The 20,250-nt window shown below is 43.0% G+C and overlaps 1 protein-coding gene across 3 annotated transcripts in view; it reads left to right on the forward strand.

Moving 5' to 3' along the window:
- Window positions 1-17,557, forward strand: part of PELI1 (pellino E3 ubiquitin protein ligase 1) — a 41,487-nt gene extending 23,930 nt beyond the window's left edge. For 2 of the 3 annotated variants that reach the window (XM_063391585.1, XM_063391584.1), the window contains 6 exons: window positions 9,954-10,095; window positions 10,338-10,467; window positions 11,590-11,691; window positions 13,732-13,929; window positions 14,047-14,235; window positions 15,187-17,557. In XM_063391585.1, the coding sequence (XP_063247655.1) occupies window positions 10,025-10,095; window positions 10,338-10,467; window positions 11,590-11,691; window positions 13,732-13,929; window positions 14,047-14,235; window positions 15,187-15,753 (1,257 nt within the window). In that variant the 5' untranslated portion in view covers window positions 9,954-10,024 and the 3' untranslated portion in view covers window positions 15,754-17,557. Of the gene's footprint in view, window positions 1-1,032; window positions 1,190-9,953; window positions 10,096-10,337; window positions 10,468-11,589; window positions 11,692-13,731; window positions 13,930-14,046; window positions 14,236-15,186 lie in introns of those variants that run through there. The other variant, XM_063391586.1, reaches the window with a different exon arrangement.
- Window positions 17,558-20,250: the final 2,693 nt, after the last annotated feature.

Raw genomic sequence — 20,250 nt, forward strand, 5'->3', positions numbered from 1 at the left:
ACAGAAAAGCTGTTTTGACAGTTCTTAGGTTTGAGTGTTACCCAGTGTCTATACTGTGAGGTGAACTGGGGAAAAGATCCAGCAAAAAAATCACAGAGCAGATAAACCAGCTTTTTAAAATGTTGGCAGATCAGGCCATAAAACTATGTTGAAAAGATTGAGGTGGCAAGCCAAAGAGGGAGCAGCAGAAACAGGAGCAAGAGTGACATGTACAACAGGGAGATGTGAAATGTCAGGCTGTGTCTACATTGCTTGAGCCAGGGTAACCATGTAGCCCTTCTTCAGCCACTGCAGCTGTGATGTAGAACTCGATGTAAGGGTTAAGCTGCTGTGTCATATCGTGATTGCAGCAGCCGCATTTGCATGATCAGTTCCACGAGGTAACTTGGAAGCTGAGGTAACTTGATCACCACTTCATGGCTCAGACATTTAAATCATCCCACCCACTGGCTTGATGCAGTGATTTCAATGTTGGTGGAATGAGAAATGAGCTCATAACCTGGTCTAGCACATGCAGATTTGCCTTTCTAAGAGTTCATCCTACGGGATTGAGCTGTTGTGGAGTCATTGGCCGTGACAGTCCAGTACACACAGGTGGCATTGCAGGTGTGTCCAGTCCCACAGTACTGCTGAAAACAGAGGCAGCAGTGCCTGAAGAGTTTCTGCTGGTATAATTCTCAGCGTATTAAGAAATTACTCTTTGTGTGGGAGGTGAGGAAAGCTAGCTGGGCTAATAAATTATGGTTAAAAAGAAAAAGAAGAAAAGGTATAGCATGCATGGGAACAGTTATGTAAGAGAAGGAAATAAATCAGTGTTTCTCTGAGAACCTCATCCGCAGAGCTGCCAGGCAATTGGGCTGCAGTATTGTTCTCAACACACCCTCTGCTTCCTTTTTTCCTTTTTGGGGCCAGGGATGGATGAATTGATGGAGCAGGAGCAGGATGCCGGCTCTGCCTCCAGCCAATGCTGTGTGGTGTTTACCCGGCTTACGCAAGGCAGAGCCGGCCCCTCTTGAGGCAGGAGGGGCTTCCCACGGCTCAAGTAAAAGCACACAGAGCACTCACTCAGTCTGGCAGTTGCTGGGGGTTTAAAGGAGTTGGTGGATTTCGGCTGATTTTTAACAAGATCGAAGGGGTTGGTTTTCTATTCTGTGCTGTGTAGGAATACTGCAAGGACACAAATATCCTGGTAAGTGTCCTGCGTGCTGCCGCTTTTCCCTTTGTGTGGTATTGTTTCAGTCTCCCTTCTAAACGTCTCCCTCAGCTGCAGTGGTTTGAGTGATGTGGTGGAAAGGAAAGCTGAGAGTGGGCAGTGTCTGCAGGCTCCCCTTCCACCTCAGAGAGGCAGAGACATTCAAAGTGCACGCCATAGTAAGTGCTGTTTGATCATCAGAAGTGAAGTGTCAGTCACTTCTCATTTTTAGGATGTGGAGCCAGGTGCCTTAAAACTGTCATTACCTAACAAAATCATACCAAGGGGGATTTCCCATGGAGCTGTTGAATATTTCTGTTGTCTAAACTGAGAAAAAGGCTTTAAGTGTAACTGTAACTCCTGTTTTTGCAAGATGATACAGTATGCTATGTGAAAAGGCTTTAGTGTAATACAAACAGCTATTTAGCAGATACTTTGGTACATGAACTGCCTTATCAGGAAGTCAGAGGCTCATAAAAAGCAAAACTGTAACATTCAGGCATATAGAACAAGAAGTCATTGTGGTTTTTTGCAAGCCCAGGCTCCTCAGCCGTATATTCCAGTACAGGTGCAGCAGACAGTAGATTTTCCTGGGCTTGAAAAGCTCCATTGCTTCGTGTAAGAATAAGATGCCTCTGCTTTGCTCTAAACTCTTGTGAAGTTTTGCTCTTGTGCCTGACTCTAAGTGAAAGCTGGGGCTGTGTTGGTTTTTTTTTTAAGGTAGTACTGTGTAATTTGTCTAAAGCAGTGGAGAGGATCATGTCAAAGGTTTCTAACTGTAGAGTTCTCTGTGGCAGAACTACACCTCTGTACTAGTATTGTAAAAATTTTCTGTTTGTGCTTTTGCAAAGCACTCTCTGAAGATACAAATAGATATGCTATGGCTAAAGAACACCTGATGTTCTCCCACCATGCTTCTACGTAATTTTAAGGCTTTTTCATACAGGTTACAGATAAACTTCCTTTGATAATCTGAGCGAAATGAAAATCAAAACTACGAGTTTAAACGGAGCAGCTTCACTAGTGAAGAACTTTCTCAGCTAATTAAGGATACAGATAATATTGCAGTGACAGCTTTAAAATAGACACCTTGTGCTAAAAGACAAATGTTTTTGGCTTCCCACATGCAGTCTGAATTACATCATTTATAACCCGTAGGAGGTTATCGTGGTTTCCTCAGGGGAGGATCAGCTGTTACTTTTCATAACTGAAAAAAATTCTGGACTATTTCTTTTTCCAAGGGAATATTTTCAGAATTGATTTTTGTCAGTCTCTTGTTGGAGTTGATCATTATTGATTACATAAATCTTCTCGGTTTAAACACCCAACCACATTCTCATGTCATCAGTGGCAGTTCAGAATAAGAGAACTGAAGTTAGCAGAGGTCTGACTGAAATCAGACCCCTGTGCTTAGATGGTTTTTTCACTCTTCTGAAGAGGAATGCTATTTTTGAGTACTATCATAAAGTACAGATTTTAATGTAGATGCCGATAATAGAAGTCCTATTCTAAAATACTTCCCTTGTTCATTGAGCAAGGTTGCTTGTCCTCAAGGCACTGTTCCTGTCTTTCCTGAAATTGCTGAGAAGAACTCAGACTGGCTTCTGAGGCTGGAACAGAACTTGAAGCAGATGCCAAGTCAACCAAAACTTCTGTTTCTTAGGCTGGACAAAATTAGCTGTGGCCTTAGAGCAAACCAGTAGATTTTCTCTTGTCTATCAAGTTAATGCCCCTTTCAAAGTGTCTACAGACAATGGGGTTTTGTGTGTGTATGTGCTCTGACTCTTGCATGACTCGTTTCCAGGATGACCAGCCCACTGGCAGGTGTCCGTGGTAAAAAGATGCTTTCATTCTGTTTCTGACAATTGAAAACTCCTCAATTGAGATTTCACACATGTTTTCAAGCCACAGCAGTCAATAGTTGTTGCATTGGTTTATGCTTGGTGTCCTGTGCAGGATCAGCTGTTTGATCATTTCAGAGCTTGGCCTCATTGTCTTGTTTTTGATATCTTGTTTTTGTCTTGCTTTCATATCATAAGACACTCGTGTGTGTGTGTAGTGGATGACTAAGCTGATTCTGAGTTACAAAAGAAAAGGAGTGCAGTACAGACTAAGGAAATAATAAGCCATACTAAAGCAAAAGGCTGGACTGATACTCCATACTCCCAAGGCTTATTCTTGGGCATTTTTGATGCTGAAAACTCGTTCTCTAGAAATAAGAGAATGAATTTTCCTTCCTGAGAAAGGTAGTGTATGGCTATTGATCTAAAGTGATAGGCATTTAAATTGCACTGACAGACGCACCACCATGCCTTCCCTGTGCATCTGTAGTGAAGGATGCAAGCTGTACACAGAAAGTGGCTGTTCTCAAAAGTGGAGTCTAAAACCTGCTGATGTTAAAGTTGCAGGTGTGTGTGGGAAGGAAACGTGAGCTTGTTTTTAACTGGAAGCTGGGAGAAGTGGTAAAACTATGGTTGATAAACATATGCTCTTTTTACCCAGTGATCACTTCAGTAAAAACTATTTTAATACAAGCTTACAAAACTATTTATAGGAAAAACAGTTAAAGGAGAATAACTTTCCAGTGGTGAAAGTTACTTCACCCATCACGTAGAAAAGTGATTTCTCAACCTTTATCTCAGCTTTATCTCAGCTTTCAGAAACATAGTACTGCAAGGAGCTGATTCCTTGTTGCTTGCACCAGTGGAGATCAGTAACATTATTGGTATTGTTTGTGAAACCTGGCAACCTGGGCTTGGTGGGAACACGTACTTGAACAAATAATCAGTCTGCTGGGAATTACTCTAGGGTTTTGGGTTGGTTTTTTGTTTATTTCTTATTTTTTTTCCCTTCTCTCTGATTACTTACTGCCTCCTTCTCCTTCCATGCTTGCAACTACCTTCATCTTGAGAGACTAATATTCTGTACAGCTTGTTTGTGTCTCACAGTGACTTTTCACTTTGGTATTCTGGTTGTTTAAATCTGGAAATCAAGATTTTTTTTCCTTTGAAGTGGTGAGATACAACTGTAGAAGAGACTATGCAGTGCTGAAATACTGTGTGTGTATTTAGAGGATTTTGGTTTCTGATCTTGCAGTCACAGGAGACTTGCCTAGTGGAAACCAGAGTGATAAAGAGCTTAAATGTGTAGGTGGATGCTGGCAAACTTGGGTCCTACTTGTGTATTGTCAGGTATAGTCACACTATTCAATGTGAATTGTTTGTTTGCAGGATGGGGTTTTAAATCCAAGTAAAGCTGTAGACACTTATGTAAATCTTGAGGGATAAGGACTAAATCTTGTTTCATTCTGGTAATGGAGTTACTTATAATTTATGTCTGACTGGTCAAAAGTGCACCTAAAGTGCATATTCCAGTTGCCTGATAGAATTGTGTGGACTTCCTAAAATTAATTGTATTCCTGGGATAACTTATGTTGGGAGGTTGTCTGGTTCAGTCCCTGGACTCAAAATGGGACTGGACTGCTTTTGATCAGGCTGCTCAGGGCTGTTCACATGCAGCTGATGTCCAAGGATGGAGATCTCATAGCCTCTGTGGATTGTTTTCCCTCCCACAATAGCTAACCAGGATTTTCTGTGTTGTAGCTTGTTTGTTGCCCCTTGTTCTGTCACTGCATACCTGTCAAAAGGACTAGATTCCATTTTGTCCCTATTCCCTCTGGTTTAGCACAGAATTGCTGAGGGAAGAGCTGGCTGTGAGAATTGCAAGGATAGTCAGTGCAGAACTGCGAATAGTAAAAAAAATAAAAACACAGATAAAATGTCTTGTGCTTTATTTCTAAAAGAAAAAAAAAACCAAACCTTTAAACATAGATATAAAATATAAAATTATTAAAAGGGAGGGGGAAATTCCCATTTTTTTTGCATCTGATTCAGCATATTTTTATTTTAATATATTAATTGACAGAAGACTTCTTTCTATACTGTGAAAGTGGTTTTCTATGCAGTATTTCAGAAAAGGGCTAGTCTGGCACTAGCTACAGTTGCTAGCAGCCTATAATGCTGGCTCTGTGTTTAGAAAATGACGGTAATTTATTACAAAGAGACTTTTATTCTAGTATTTTTAGCTTGCAGCCGAGTGTTTAATGAATCTCTGCTTGAGCTCATTGAATTTATGTTCTCCCCTCCCCCAGCCCATTTTAACCATTTAAGATAGTGCTGTTCTTGCTGCAATTCCAGAAGCTGTACTCGGTGTGTAAAACAGCAAACTAAATTCAGAAGGCGCTGTGCCTTACTGCAAACAAAATCTGAAGCAGCTGAAGATGAGTTGTGAGTGAGTGTCGTGACCAGGAGAGGCAGATGAACAGCTGAAGTTGACTGGTTAAGCTGGAGCTGATAGTTCAAAACCAACCCAAATTCATCTGTCTCAGCCCCCCATGGAAAATGGTGTGCTCAAGGAAAGTGAGCTCTTAACCTCATTGTTTGGGAGAGCTTCCCAAGGGATGGTCTGGATGCAGGGAGCATGAGACAGGAGAAGCTACAATTCAGCTCTTCCTTCTACTGGAGTGGTGTCAGAAATCTGTGGCTTGCTTTCTCCACTACAGCAGTCTTTGCCTTCTGTGGCTTTAGTGAGTATTAGAGAGCAGGAAGGCTTGTAAGAAACCAGACTTGGCATTCCTCAAACAAATTTTAAAGGCTTTTCTCAGCTCAGTTGTTGCCTTCAGTCCTTCAAAACAGTTGCATGTAATAGTATTGAACATTGAACTTTCTGCTGCCTGCAGAGGAACCAGTGTTAAGAACGAAAAGGTATTACCTGTTCATGAGTTCTTCCCATTTCAGTTCCCTATTTTTGATCCTGAAGGACTTTAACTGGTACCCATTGTGGTTTGGGGCTACCTGCAAACAGTTGTGTTTGCCTTAAGCCATGCAGGTTGCTTTATTCTCAAAATCTTTTCAAATCCATGATACAGGACTGTGCAAAGGTGAACATTTTCAGGCTTTGGTCTCTTGTCTTTGGCAGAAGCAGAGATCTTGACGTGAAACGTTTGCTGCTGCCAGTTCTATGATTTTTGGAAGAATATTGGATGAGATGGGATCTTGTAATTGATGTCTTATTCCTTGTCAGTGTTGAAGGTTCTTGGAGGAGTTTAGAAGAGTCTGTTGTTCAGAGCTTGCTCCAATGGAGCCTGTTCCACTTATGTCTGGAAATGCTGCTACAAAAAGCAGCAAAAATATAGTTTGCATGTATTTTATTCAAACAGTTGATTCCTTAGCTATGTACTGCCCCTTCAGAGCCAAGTTGTCTTTTTAATTAGCCTTTTCTTACTTTTTAAAGAAAAGTACTACTCTAGGAATAAAAACTGGTCAGGTTATACTGCAAGAGAAGGCCCATTATATATTTTAGCAGATCCTTTTCTACTCAACAGTGTTCCTTCAAGTAAGTTCTTCACTCAGCTTTAAATGATCCTTACGCCTGCTTGGTTTCAGGAGTGGAGATGTTATCCCATGGCAGATTAGACTCATCTCCATTGGGACAGCACTTGAGTTTTATTTGCAGACATGAAATTTCCCTTGGACTGATCTTCAAGACCTCACTGGAAGGATATAATTGATCTTTGTTATTTCTGGGAACAAAAATATTTTCCTTTTGGGTACAGTGCACCAGGCCAGTCACACTGGATAAGAGGTAGCGTGTATGTTGGACTGATTATTTTTTTAGGAGTGCTGAATCTTGTATGTGCTTGAGTTGAAGTAATCTGGGGGTGCAGTAGCTGTGGAAGTGGTGTGTGAAGCTCATAAAGGTCCTGAGATGTATTTGAAAAAATGAAGTGCAAACATTCCAGCCAGACTTCTGAAAGTGGATGAGCTAGCTGTGTTGTTAATGATGGCTCTGGATTTCTAATGCTCAAACCTTCCTTAAGTCTAACAAGAAGTGGATTTCCATCATGTGCAAAATAAACCTGAGTAGGTTTCTTTTAATGTAAAGCAAAAGGAAATGCTTTAAAGAGGAGCTGAGCAATAGATGTGGGACATCTTTCCTTATACTGAGGTTTTCTGTGTAACTCCTTGTGTTGCTGAAGTCTGTCCCTGGGAACTGCTGACCCCTTTTATTGTTTCTGCACAGTTCTCTGGTCACTTGTGCAGGTAATGCATTAGAGTCTCCTTTAACTGTTCACCTGTTATTTGCATGAGGCTTTGAAGTTGACTCAGACTGAGACATGTATTTTTTTAGTTTTCCATTAAAATTGTTTACTTGGATGAATGGAGGAAGAGGGGAAGCTGCACCAAACCTGTTCTTGTACTAATGCCTAAAGTTATTTTAAATGTTTGCCTTCCCACTTTCTCTAAGTGAAAGGATTAGCTCTTTAACAATGCAATATGGAGTTATACTATTTGAATCTTTGGTTACCATGTCATGGTGTTTCCTAGTCCTGTGCTGTTTCCTTATAGGCACTGCTGTAGTTTTGTGGCAGTATTTCTTGTGAGTTTTTAAATGTGAAGGCAGAGGACAACTGTTGGCCAAGATGAAATCAGTTGTGTGTGAAGAAGACTGAATTGCAGGGGAGAGGTTGTAGAGATCAACATTCAAGCAGAGAATAGGTTGATCATGTGGGGAGATTAGAAGATGAACTCTTTCAGAAGACAACTCTAGTCCAGCAAGTATAATGCAAGAAGATCTTAAAATAAAACAAGAAATGCTGCAGATTATTGTAAAAATACTTCATAGAAATTATATCCTTATTTTTATATACAGATAAACTGTGAAGATTTATACTCACTCCATGAGTAGAAATACCTCACAAGGGAAATGTGTCCAAAGAACTGAGCACTATTAAACACTAGGGTATCTTTAGTTTAGTGTTAAGGTCAATAAAGCAGCCCTGAGGCATGTTCACAGGCACACAGTTTGAGTGTGCTGCTGCAGAGCAGGGTGTGATGGCCAGGAGGCTAGGAGGGCCCTGGAAGACACGAAAATTGTGAGCAGAGTTAATGTTTGGGGTTCTCCTTATCAAACAGGGCAATCTCCACTTCTGTGTGTTGTGACTACTGACATCATTTAAGGTCACATTTTCATGTGATATATCTGTTTTAATGTCTTCATTTTAGAGTTCTAAAGGCAAAAGCTACAGCAGTGAGTAACCTCACAGTCCCAGGGGAGTTACTGCTCCACTTGGGTCAGCAGTGCAGAAATGCTTTGGAGCAAACTGTGTTCCTTGACTGTCTCCTGTGCCACTGCCACCGTTCCTGTGTGACAGAGGGAGACTGTGGGATCAGTAAAATGCACTTTCAGCACCAGCTGAGAGATGGGTGCCCTAAGGCTGAACCAGGACAGCTGGCGAGTGAAAGTGTTCGCTGCTTCCCAGGCAGCAGAGAGAGCTTGGTGTCACTGCTCTGGGGATGGGACAAACACAGCAGCGTAGCAAATGCTTTGAGGACAGTGTGGTGTCTTTGCCTGTATTAGAGAGAAACCCTCCCAAATATGTGGAATAGCACGAAGGAGCAAAGTTGAGGTTTTAGAGAGCACTGAGAGCTGATTGGAGATGGCAATCGACATATGCGTGCTGAATACAAACTTGTAGATTTGAGAAAACCTGTTGAAGGCCAAGCTTTTCTGTGAAGGAGCAAAGACTGGGAGAGGATGTAGAGATAAAGTCAATAAAGGGATCTTTGTATCAGCCTCTGAACAAATGTGAGCAGTCTGTCAAGCACTGCCACATCCCTTTCTCTCTTCTTACGACATAACACGGGGATAGATAAAATCTGCATGATGACATCTTTTCTGCTAATAACCATGGTCTAGTCAAGGTAGAGGAAAGTGGAGCACTGTAATTGTGATCAAAGTTGATGACAGGATTCCAAAAGTGCTGTGTGGGTCAAAAAGTGCATCTGCACAGAAGGCAGAATGTTAACCATCAGTACTAAAAAAGATAAGCAGCTCTTTGAGTTGGTATGAAAACTCACCTGAAAGGACTAAGGGAATGTTCTTATTTCTGTTAAAGAAAGCCTCAAACAGGCTCTGATCAGCTTTATTCTTTATCAAGGAAGTGCTCTGTTGGGTAGGCTTTCTCTAGAGGAAGGTCAGAGATGAGCTGCGTAGGTCAGAATTGTCTGGAAATGCTTCTAATGAGAAGCTGTAAAAAAATACAATAGGAACTGTTCCTCAAAGCAGAAGTCTGAGTAAAAAATGCACTTCAGGACTGTTTTCATTAAGAGTTGTGTGGAATTCCCACAGGAAATTTCCTTCAAACAGATGTTTCTATCACTTCTGTCTAAACATGAGATCGTGTTGCACACCCTAAACTTTTATGGTAGCTCAATATGAAATTGTCATACAACTTCCTTCCATCTGCAAATCCAGAAGCTTCTTGGAAAGCTCTGAATTCGACACTTCTCATGAAAACTTCTGCTCTTCTTGTGCTAATGGGCTGGTCTTGCTTTGTGGTTTGTTTTTTTTTCTTTAAATTTAATGCCTATCTGGCTCTATTTCTCAATAGCTGAATGAAATATAAGAAATGAAGCTATGTATCATTTATTCTAAAAACTAGCACAGAGGAAAACAAATGTGGATGTTTTAAGGCCATAGTGGAATTTTCTAAACTCATTTTTTCAGTGATATGGCAGTTCAAGGCAATTGAACCTTAATTCATGTGGTTTTATATATATGTTTTTAAAAATTATTTCAGGCAAAACTGAAACATGGAAAAGACAAAATATTGTAACTATAGTATCAGATTGGTGTGCAAGTTTGTGTAATTGGAGTAGAGTATTTTCTCTTACACTTAATTTTGGTTTTATTTTTACAGGAAATAATGAAAAAAGTGTGCCACAACTCTTGATCAGTGACTTGAAGTTTGAGAAGTCATTAGCTAAGCCCATGTTTTCTCCTGATCAAGAAAATCATCCATCAAAAGCACCAGTCAAATATGGTGAATTGATTGTATTGGGGTAAGTGTTTGTGTGTAAAAGTCTGAGAGTTTTCTATGCTGTAATCTTGTGGGCATGTCTCAGTACTGTGTTAATCAATTCTTGGATTTAAATGTGATTGATTGAAAATCTGTAATTAGTAATGCTATACTAATTGAGAATACTTGGAGCTTAGAATGAAAGTTCTTGTGGGTGTGTATCCCACGAGAAACCAAGTAATACAGGAATGATGGACTTTGTTCTTTTTCTGTGCTTGTCCATAGGTACAATGGGTCTCTCCCAAATGGAGATAGAGGAAGAAGGAAGAGTAGGTTTGCTTTATTTAAAAGGCCCAAGGCAAATGGGGTGAAACCCAGCACTGTGCACATTGCCTGTACCCCTCAAGCAGCAAAGGTAACCTCCATTCCTCCCTTCAAGTCTGACTTCTCCTCGTGCCATCTAAAGAGCTGTTAGGAAATGGTTTAAACAGCGTAAATATCTGACTGTGAAAAGAATGGTTTGTGTTCATCCAAAGTTTTTTAGTATCTGTCAGGGTCAACAAGAAACAATTCAGCAAAGAAGATTCCATGTATAGTCCTTGCCATGGCCAGAAGAAAAAAAAAACTAATGGAGCATTCCTACTAAAACAATGGAATCTGAGGATGCTTCATGGTTGTTTAGAAACTGCCAGTGACAAGATCAGGCTTTTAAACAAACACGGTTGTGTTCAAGTGTTTGGCTCCCAGAATACCTTGACACTTAAGGATCTTAACCCTAAATTCAGGGAATGGTATAAAGTATTCAGAAATCAGAAGCATTTTTCTACCAAAATTCTTGTAGTAGAGCTACATTCATAGTAGAGCTGTGAAAAGAACATTTATTTTTGCAAATTCTTTATGGGCTGGTAAGTGCTGTTTAGCAGAACTTTTAGAAATGTTTGTTAGTTCCTAGTAGGTAATTGCAGAATGAACAATCTAGACTAACAAACTGAAACCTTTGCTACAAATTCCGCAGCCTATGTTGAGTTTCTGCATTTTACCCTATTTACCACCACTTTATCTATGTATCTTAAAGCAGTCATTACTGGTTTTAGTATTAACTCAAGCCCTGTTTTTAGAATGAAGTCTCTACGTTTTTGTCCTCACTTTGCTGTTGGCCAAGTTCATGCTGAGATGGCCATGAAGGTGTTGCATTCAGTTTTAGCCTTTGCATTTGTTTGTTTTCTCCTTTTGTGTTCAGGCCAGTGTTGCTTTAACACAAAACGTGACTAATAATATGCCCTGGTTATGTTTATTTAGTTGCAGCGTGAGGTGAAGAGACCAGTTTGGTTGTTGCTGAATCAATCCTGCAGCTTTTTTTTTAGTGGCCAGGACTGGTTTTTGTGAAAGTTAACTGCAGGTGTGTCATTAATTAATGCTTTAATGCATTAATTAGCACAAGAGGCTGGTGTTATATATATATATATAGTATGCTTTGCTGCTGTATACTGTGGAATCATTGTGCACTGATTCAATAATATTTGGCATTTTTCCACAGGCAATAAGTAATAAGGACCAACACAGCATATCCTACACTTTGTCTCGGGCCCAGACAGTAGTAGTTGAATATACACATGACAGCAACACAGATATGTTCCAGGTACGTGAAGTAAACGTGTGTGTTCTCATTTTTGATAGTTTCAAACAAGGCATCCTCTCAGCAGGCTTTGTCCTTCAGACCCAAAAGTGTGTGTGTGTGTGTCAGTTTGTGCACTCACTATTTAATTCTGCAATTAATCTGGGAGCAATTTAATTCTGTTCATTCCCAAGGCCATCCTGTGAGCAGGGCTCTGTGTCTGTACATCTCTTTTGGACTTGGGCAAAGGTGAAAGTTGTGGGGGTTTGTGACTAATGCACAAGATGATGGTTTTGCATTTGGTTGCTGGTCTGCAGGTCACATAATCTGTCTCCTGATCCCCCCCTTGCAAAATGAAGAATAAAGGGCACAGTTCTCTTTAAGCACTTGGAACTTTGCTTCTGGCATTTACAAAGGGATTTGGGATCAGCCAGTTGGAGACAGGGTAGAAGAAACACACTGTGGAAACACAGGAAAGCTTTTGGCACAACTAATATGAGAAATACTCTGAACTTCTTTAAGCAAACCAGAAATGTCTAAAGCACTGGGAGATGTGAAGAGAGGAGCCTCAGTGCTGATGCTGGCAGTTCTCAACAACTTTGCTGCAGTTCCTGTGTGTATGAGAAGGGACCACAAACACATCTGCAGCTGTGGTGTGCCCTTGTATCTTATAATTGTTTCCTGTTTTTCTCAAAAGGAAGGGGTTTGTTTTGGGGTTCTTTTTAATGCGTGCTTTGTTCTGTCTGATTCCCAGACTCTGTGATCTTGCACAGCTTTTTTTTTTTCCCCTCGCTGTTGCCACTAGTTCATGGCAAGGAGTTTTGCTGTCACAGCATTTAGCTGTGACGCCACTGCAGGATCTAAGGAGGTGGGAGGTGCTGGGAAGTGGTGGAGGAAACTGCTTTGCAACTTCAAATACTTACAACAGAGCAAAAGGGCTGTAATGAAATCACTGCAGCACAAGCCATTGTTTGTGTGAGTGTTCTCTCTCCAGGCATGCTCTGGCATGTGTGCTGCTCTGAAATCGCCCCTGGCAGTCCCCGTGTACTCACGGGTTATCCTGCCTAAGAAGCAATAGAAAAATAGATTATGACAAAGCAGTTTTAGTCTCGTGAAAGCTCTCCAGCCCTCACCAAAAAGCACCTCAAGCTTTTGGGTCTCTTGCTCAGCAGTTAATCAGTCCTAATATAACCACCAGTTTTCAAAGAGCCTGAGAGCTCTGCAAGTGAGTGAGTAGTAGTGTGTAAGGGGGCTTTAAACCCAGCTCTGTGGGTGCTTGGGAAAGGGTTAATACTTTCATTCTCTCCAAGGAAAAGTACAAGATGAGTTGACTGGAAAAGCAGGGGTACCTATGCACTTCTATCAAACTCAGTGCAGTTGTGTGGGACTGCAAAACTCGGGGCTCCCTGCAACCAGAAAAGGAGGCACAGCTGCCAGGAAAACGTGATTGTAGTCAGATGTCACATTCTTGCATTCTGAGTGTGTAAATGCAGCCCCTCTCTGCCACAACCACCTGGTACCTGGTCCTTTCACAAAGGTTTTCTGCTTCTCAGTGCCTGCCAGAGCTGAAGAGACAGCTCACATCATCTGATTTCCACACAGCTATACCTTGACTTAGTCTGGCACTGTTCAGAGTGTTCTGGGCATACAAAGTGACTGCATGTCACTGTTCTTCCCTCTCACTGCTGTTCCCTGCCTGTTTTGGTGCTCCTGCAGCTGGTCTGCCTGACCTGAGTGTAACCTCTCTGATGAAAAGGTCTTCAATGGGAAATCATCTCAGAACTGACTTAATTACATCATTTTATTTCTCCTTCCTTCGTTTGGCTGTGCCCAGCTTTCAGAATGACTTTGATCATTTAGAGGCAGAAAAATTCATCAATTCAGATGAGGCTTTAGAAACCTAAATTGATAGACTGGTGGACAGGAATGCTTAAACTGTAATGTCACGAATTTTGTATCATTGCTTTTGAATCTGAATAGTCCTACACCCAAAGACAAACTTCTGACCAGTTGTGGTTTTTTGTTGTGTTTTGTTGTTTGTTTTTTTTTTTAATACTTTTCCAGATTGGTCGGTCAACGGAGAGTCCTATAGACTTTGTAGTAACAGATACAGTTCCTGGGAGTCAGAGTAATTCAGATACACAATCTGTGCAGAGCACAATATCAAGGTTTGCCTGCAGGATCATATGTGAACGTAACCCGCCCTTTACAGCAAGAATATATGCTGCAGGATTTGACTCCTCAAAAAACATTTTCCTTGGGGTAAGGGAATTCTTTTTCTTTTTTCCACTAAAAAATCAGTGCAGGCTTATTTTTTAAACTAATTCTGAATTCCACTTCAGCTAAATTAAAGGTTCTCATTGATGTAATTTCTTTTAGGAGAAAGCTGCAAAGTGGAAGACATCCGATGGGCAAATGGATGGACTAACAACAAATGGAGTTCTTGTTATGCATCCTCGTAATGGATTCACAGAAGACTCCAAGCCAGGGGTGTGGAGAGAGATTTCTGTGTGTGGGAACGTGTTCAGCCTCCGTGAAACCAGATCAGCTCAGCAGAGGGGAAAAATGGTGAGAGGAGTGACCAGTGTTTCATGCACCCTGTTTAAAATGGTGCAGCCATAAGGGGTATAGTGTGAGCACAGAGCTGGAGTCTGCTGGAATTCCACGTAGCTGTCACCTCTGCAGTTAGTCACACTGCCTTTTATGTGTCTGTCTGCGTGCACAAAGGTGTCTTGCTCAACCTAAATAACTGAGTTTATCTGCAAACTAGTACTTAATTGCACATCTAGGCTGCTCTCATAAATTGACTTCCCAATCTGCTCAGTATTTCTGCAAACTCTCCTAGGCTACAAGTATTTTCCCGATTATCCCTTGTGAGTTTATGCTTTTAAGGTTTTCCTACTTTCCCTTTTTTATAGAATAATGAAGAATAGTTATAATTTTATTGGATATTCATTTCCATGTTGGCATTCTGAGTTTTCCTTCTTCCTCTCGTTTCCAAAGACACTTCCAGGGGATATTTGGGTTCAGTGTGACTTGAGGTGTTTCAGGAAGAAATGCTACATTGATCATTTTAAGTGGTGTATTTGGCTAGGAGTGCTAATGGGAGGAGGGGAAAGTCGTGTGTAAAGGGATGTTTTAAGAAAAAAGTCAGAAATCTGATGGAGGACTAAAACAGTCTTGTGATACTCTTAGAGGCACTTCAAGTAACACAGTTGGGAGTGCTACAGGGATGGAATGGAGAGTTGTTAAGATGGGAGAGGAGCTGTTCTTGACTCAGTGTGGTCTATTTTAATGCAGACATTAATCTCTTAAGATGTTGGGGTGGATTTTTCAAAAAAAGAAAAAGGAGGGCAGAGAGAAGCTGATGCTGGGCTCTCTGTGGGTGTCTGGTGGAGACAGCCAGAAGCTGCTGGAAACTCCGGACCTTGCCAGGCAGGTTTGTGTTGTGGAAGTGCACGTTGTTGCCCCTCAGAGAGCCCGTAGGTGACGGCTGTGTGTGTCTGTGTCCATGTCGAGGTGGAGAACGAGACGAACCAGCTGCAGGACGGCTCCCTGATCGACCTGTGCGGGGCGACGCTGCTGTGGCGCACGGCCGAGGGGCTCTCGCGCACGCCCACCGTCAAGCACCTGGAGGCGCTGAGGCAGGAGATCAACGCGGCCAGGCCCCAGTGCCCCGTGGGCTTCAACACCCTGGCCTTCCCCAGCATGAAGAGGAAAGACGTCGTGGACGAGAAGCAGCCGTGGGTGTACCTGAGCTGCGGCCACGTGCACGGCTACCACAACTGGGGCAACAAAGAGGAGAGGGACGGCAAGGACCGCGAGTGCCCCATGTGCCGCTCGGTCGGCCCCTACGTGCCGCTGTGGCTGGGCTGCGAGGCGGGGTTTTACGTGGACGCCGGGCCCCCCACTCACGCCTTCAGCCCCTGCGGACACGTGTGCTCGGAAAAGACGACTGCGTATTGGTCCCAAATCCCCCTCCCTCACGGGACTCACACGTTCCACGCGGCCTGCCCCTTCTGCGCGCATCAGCTGGCTGGTGAGCAGGGCTACATCCGGCTCATTTTCCAAGGGCCTCTCGACTAGCGCGGGCGTTGCCAAGGACTGCGGTGAACTGATGAGCCGAGCGGTTCTCGTTTTTAAACCAACTCTTTTTCGTATTCTCTGGGCTTTGCTGGTTTGCATTTAAGATGAAGAATTTTTTTGGGTTTTTTTGTTACAGCGGCCAAATCCCTCTTTATTGAGAGAAGTCTGGGAATAGAAGAAATGCGAGGAGAAGGGGGAGACCTTCTGCTTTTTTTAGTTAATAACTACTTCTGAAGAGGTGAAGGAAGTGTTGTAGAGTGAACTTCAATGCCTTCGGTTTAATGGTTTTTGAATCACATGCCCACAGTGTTTGAAAGGTGTTTCATTCTTTTTGTATATGGAGGGTAAATAGTTCAAAGAACATTAGTTTACAGCTTGGATGCAAACATTGTAAAATATAACATGTATATTAACTCTTTTCTATTTATCTTTATTACTGAAAATATTTAGAATGTTTAGAGAGTAGCATGGTCATAGTGTGTTACATCCAGCAACTGGATGTGTAGAGTAGTTCTGGACGGAGAAGAACGTGGGATGAAAATGGTAGAAAAATCTTTTAATCTAAAATACTGAGTTCTTAGAATAGTTAAAATGCTTTTTAAGCAAAGCTAATGCAAACTATGATGGCATAAAGTTGTGCTTTAACTGTGTTGAAAGGTAGCTAAGAAGGACTTCGTAAAATGTCTTTTTGGTAGGAGTGTACTTAAGATCTGGTTATGAGGTTATGGTTATTTACCAGACTCTTCAAATATGCAACTTAGTCTAGATTAAGGATTTTTTTTTTTTCTCCCTTCATGCTAACACTTCTCTTTATTTAGCATTAGTGACATTTGTGAGGGTTTTTCCAATGTTAAACATGAGCAGACCAGAAAGATGAGGCTTGTTCTGTTCCTTGCTGTTTGGGGGTGGGAGGGGACAAGGGGACACATGTGTGGGGGGACCTGGGCACAGTCCCAGCGTGAGAGGGCTTTGTCAGCTGGGTGCTCAGGGCATGGCCTTTGCCCCTCTGCCAGCTGCAGATGCACATCTGGGCCACACGTGGAACAGAGGTGGAGCCTGTAGCCAGGGGATGTGTGCCTGTGTCCCTGCATGCTCGGGCAGCTGGGCACAGCTGGCTGGGAGAGCTGGGCTGGGCTCAGACCCTCAGTGTGAGGTGCTGCCGTGGGCTCTGGTCACTGGTGTCCCTCTGCTCCCCCCTTCCTCCCCCTCCTTCATCCACCAGAAAAGACCAGTGCACTACATGCAGCTCTGCTGCCAGCCCACTGTGCTTCATGGCAACCTGACCTTTTTAGGATTGATTTGAGCTTTTTTGGCCAGCTTTGTGCATTTTTTTAAAAAATATGTACTGTATAATTGACAGTAACAAATTTCTGTACTTTATGGCAAAGCTTTCATTTTTTTTCTTTTGAAGCTGTTCTAAAATTTTCTTTGTTTAAAGAGACCTGTGTTGCTTAGATGTCATGGATTACTTACTTTGACTGTCAATTATTTCTTCATTTTTAAAAAGAAATTATATATATTGTTTGGTTCACTCAGGAAATGCATGTGTCAGGAAACCTGTACTATAAGTTCAGTTAGCTGTCATGTACAAGTAACTGCTGTTACTCCCTTTCCATAGAAATATAACTGATTTTGACATTTTCCAGATTATATGCATTAAGTAATGAAACTTATGCAGCAAGAAATCCCTGTATTGTAGTTGTTCTAATCATCTTATTCAAACTATAGTATACTGTAGTTTTAATTTTTATTTGCAAATTAATTTATTTAAACGACGTGAGTAAACACTTTTCAAAAACAGAAATTCTGGGATTGTGGCTTTGTTTCCAAGAGCTGGGGAAGGTGGCTGGGGATGGCCCTTCTGTTGTCACCTTAGTTGTCCCCCTGTTCTGCACATGTGGATTAAGAGCACAGAGAAGCAGCAGCTGTAAAGACTTTGGACGTTTTCCCTCGTCATGGCTTTGAATGGTTCCTTTCAGATGTGTCCTCTCAATGTGTTTTATATTTAACTCTGTGTTAAAGGTGAGATTGTTGTTTAAAAGATGCAGTTAAATGAGTAAGTTACAAATACTGAAATGTAAGCAAAAACTGAACTAAATGCCTGGGTTCTTTTAAAATGACAAGAGCTCTTGATTCTGTCTTCCATAAAATCTTATTGACGCTTCTCTGGTCGTGGTCTTGTTGATTGCAGGAACATGGAAAACCAGCAAAGGACACGATGACAGCCACAAGGCAGTAGGAGTAACACAGAGCTGAACTGTGAGCACAGATGGAGCAGGATGGTAGGAGGAAGATGGGGAGTGGTGTTGGAGGCCCAGCTGGGGGCTGGTGCAGAGCCAGGGGTGCAGCTGGGTACGTGCACACCTAACTGGGAGGTTAGAGGGGAAGGAGAGAGGGTCGTGCTCAACAGGCAGCCCTTGTTAAGGCTCTACCCCATTAAAAATGATGCACTGTGCTTACACTGTGCTTCTCTACCCCACTCCTCACCCCCCAAAAAAAGACATGTGAGACAAAGGTGTCTGAGCAGAACTGGCTGTGTCCCTGGGGAGTGTTAGGCTAAGGTCACTCTTCAGTTTACCCCACATTCTGCCTGGTTTGTACTTTTCTTCCCTCAAGATGGGTGTTAATCCCATTTTTAGAAGGGCAGAGCACAGGCATTCAAACACCTAAGACAGGGAAATCCCGCTGTCAAAGGCAGCATGGCAATGGTTGAGTAGTTTGAGGAGCAAGTTTCAGTCACTAACAACAGCACCTCTGACTCTGGTACCCTGTTTGAGTTCCCCTAGGCTTCTGTTCTTTGCAAGAGTTAATTGCAAACCATTGCAATAGTCCTCTGTAAATGGTAAAGTGAATTTTGGATTAAAAGTACTCAAGCAGGTGACTGAAGCATCTGAACTTTAGGACCAATCCTTTCGAACAAATTTTGGTGCTGCAAGAGGTGGCACCTTGCTGGCTTTAAGACAATCACAGCTCCACTTGTGACAGCCTAAAGCAGCCCCTTGCAGCTGCAGAGACCAGCTCCAGGTGAGATCTGTGGCCTTCACCTGCTTCTAAAGGTTTGCTGGACTGGCAAAAGGCACCGGTGATGCAAGCAGCAGATGGGACAGGACTGTTCCCTGGGAAACCTCTGCAGGTATAAGGAATAGGGAAATGACATAAAGTGTAGGTACTTTTCTACCTTAAAGTTCAGTGCAGCTCTGCAGGAGTGCCTCTGGACATGAGCAGCCAGTGTTCTGATTTGTGGGTGGCTGCCCTGTTCTGGGCAGTGCAAGGTGTAAAGCAGGTGATTTAATGAACTCATTTGCCTTTCAGCTGTAGGAAATTGCATTGATTTAACACTGCTGGAAGGCAGCAGCTGATCATAAAGCCCTTTTGGTGGGTTTGTTTTGTCCCCAGAGCAGAAGCGGGTCAGCACAGGGTGCTGGCAGGAGGGCAGCAGCACAGACAGGGAGGTTGCTGTGGCTTCCCTGGGGAGAACAGAGCTCTGCTTCCTTTGCTGGCTCCAGCCACTGGGTTGGAGCAGCCCCACAGGTGCCTGGTGTGGTGCAGGCTGGGGATGAGGCCTTCCCATCCCAGCTGTGCTGGGCTTGGTACACCTGCAGGAAGGAGCCTGCTCTTCTGGAAGGTTTAACACGAAGTCACCTCAGGAGGCTCCTGTATTGGAAGGTGCTCTGCAAATCCCATAATGATCCTGCCATGGCATGCTTGATCTCCTTCTGAGGCGACACTTTCCAGGCTCAATTCTAAAAATACATTTCCAGTTTTGCAATATAAATCTACCCTGATGGCTGCAGTTACTTGTATGCTGTCTTTCAGCCTGGATTAGGCCCGGTTGCTGTTGAATTAGACCAGATTTCATGGTCCTTGTCTTGGCTCATCCCTTTCTGTAAAAACACTGGCAGAGCTCTATTTTTAATTGTAGCACTTGGCTTTAACATAAGGGCTGTGATCATCCTAGAAATGCAGTTTCTAAGGCTCTTTTGTGACTGTAGCAGATCACTTGCACCCGCACTGTTGTGCATACTGTAAAGAAGATCTGGGAAGGCATCTCTGCAGGAGCTGTGATGGTTCCTGTGACTTGGATCAGCGCCTCTGTGACAAGTGTGGCCTCTGCAGGGGCAGCAGCACTCCTGCCCCGTCCCAGGTTCTGCTTCCAGGGCAGCAGCAGGAGCTGAGGCCCGTTTTCTCCTGGAGAACAGCTCTACATCACCGTGCTGCTGGGACACGCGGTATCCCGTGGTAACGTGGATGCTGACGGGAGCTGAGCTGGGGAAACACCGGTGGGTGCTGCTGCAGCAGGAGCAGCCAGCTCCTTCAGCTCTGCTGGGCCCATCTCTGGCCTGAAAGCAAAAGGGCGCAGATTCAAAGAGCAGGAAAAATGCACTTTTATTCCCTCAAGCTTCAGGTGCCCCTGTGAGAGCCATGCCAAACCCAGCCTCGGGGAACTGCAGCAGGACATGCCGAGGCTGGGATCAGTGCAGTGTTAGGGAATGGCAT

This window comes from Prinia subflava, chromosome 2, assembly GCF_021018805.1.
Source record: "Prinia subflava isolate CZ2003 ecotype Zambia chromosome 2, Cam_Psub_1.2, whole genome shotgun sequence".
Classification (NCBI taxonomy): Eukaryota; Metazoa; Chordata; class Aves; order Passeriformes; family Cisticolidae; genus Prinia; species Prinia subflava.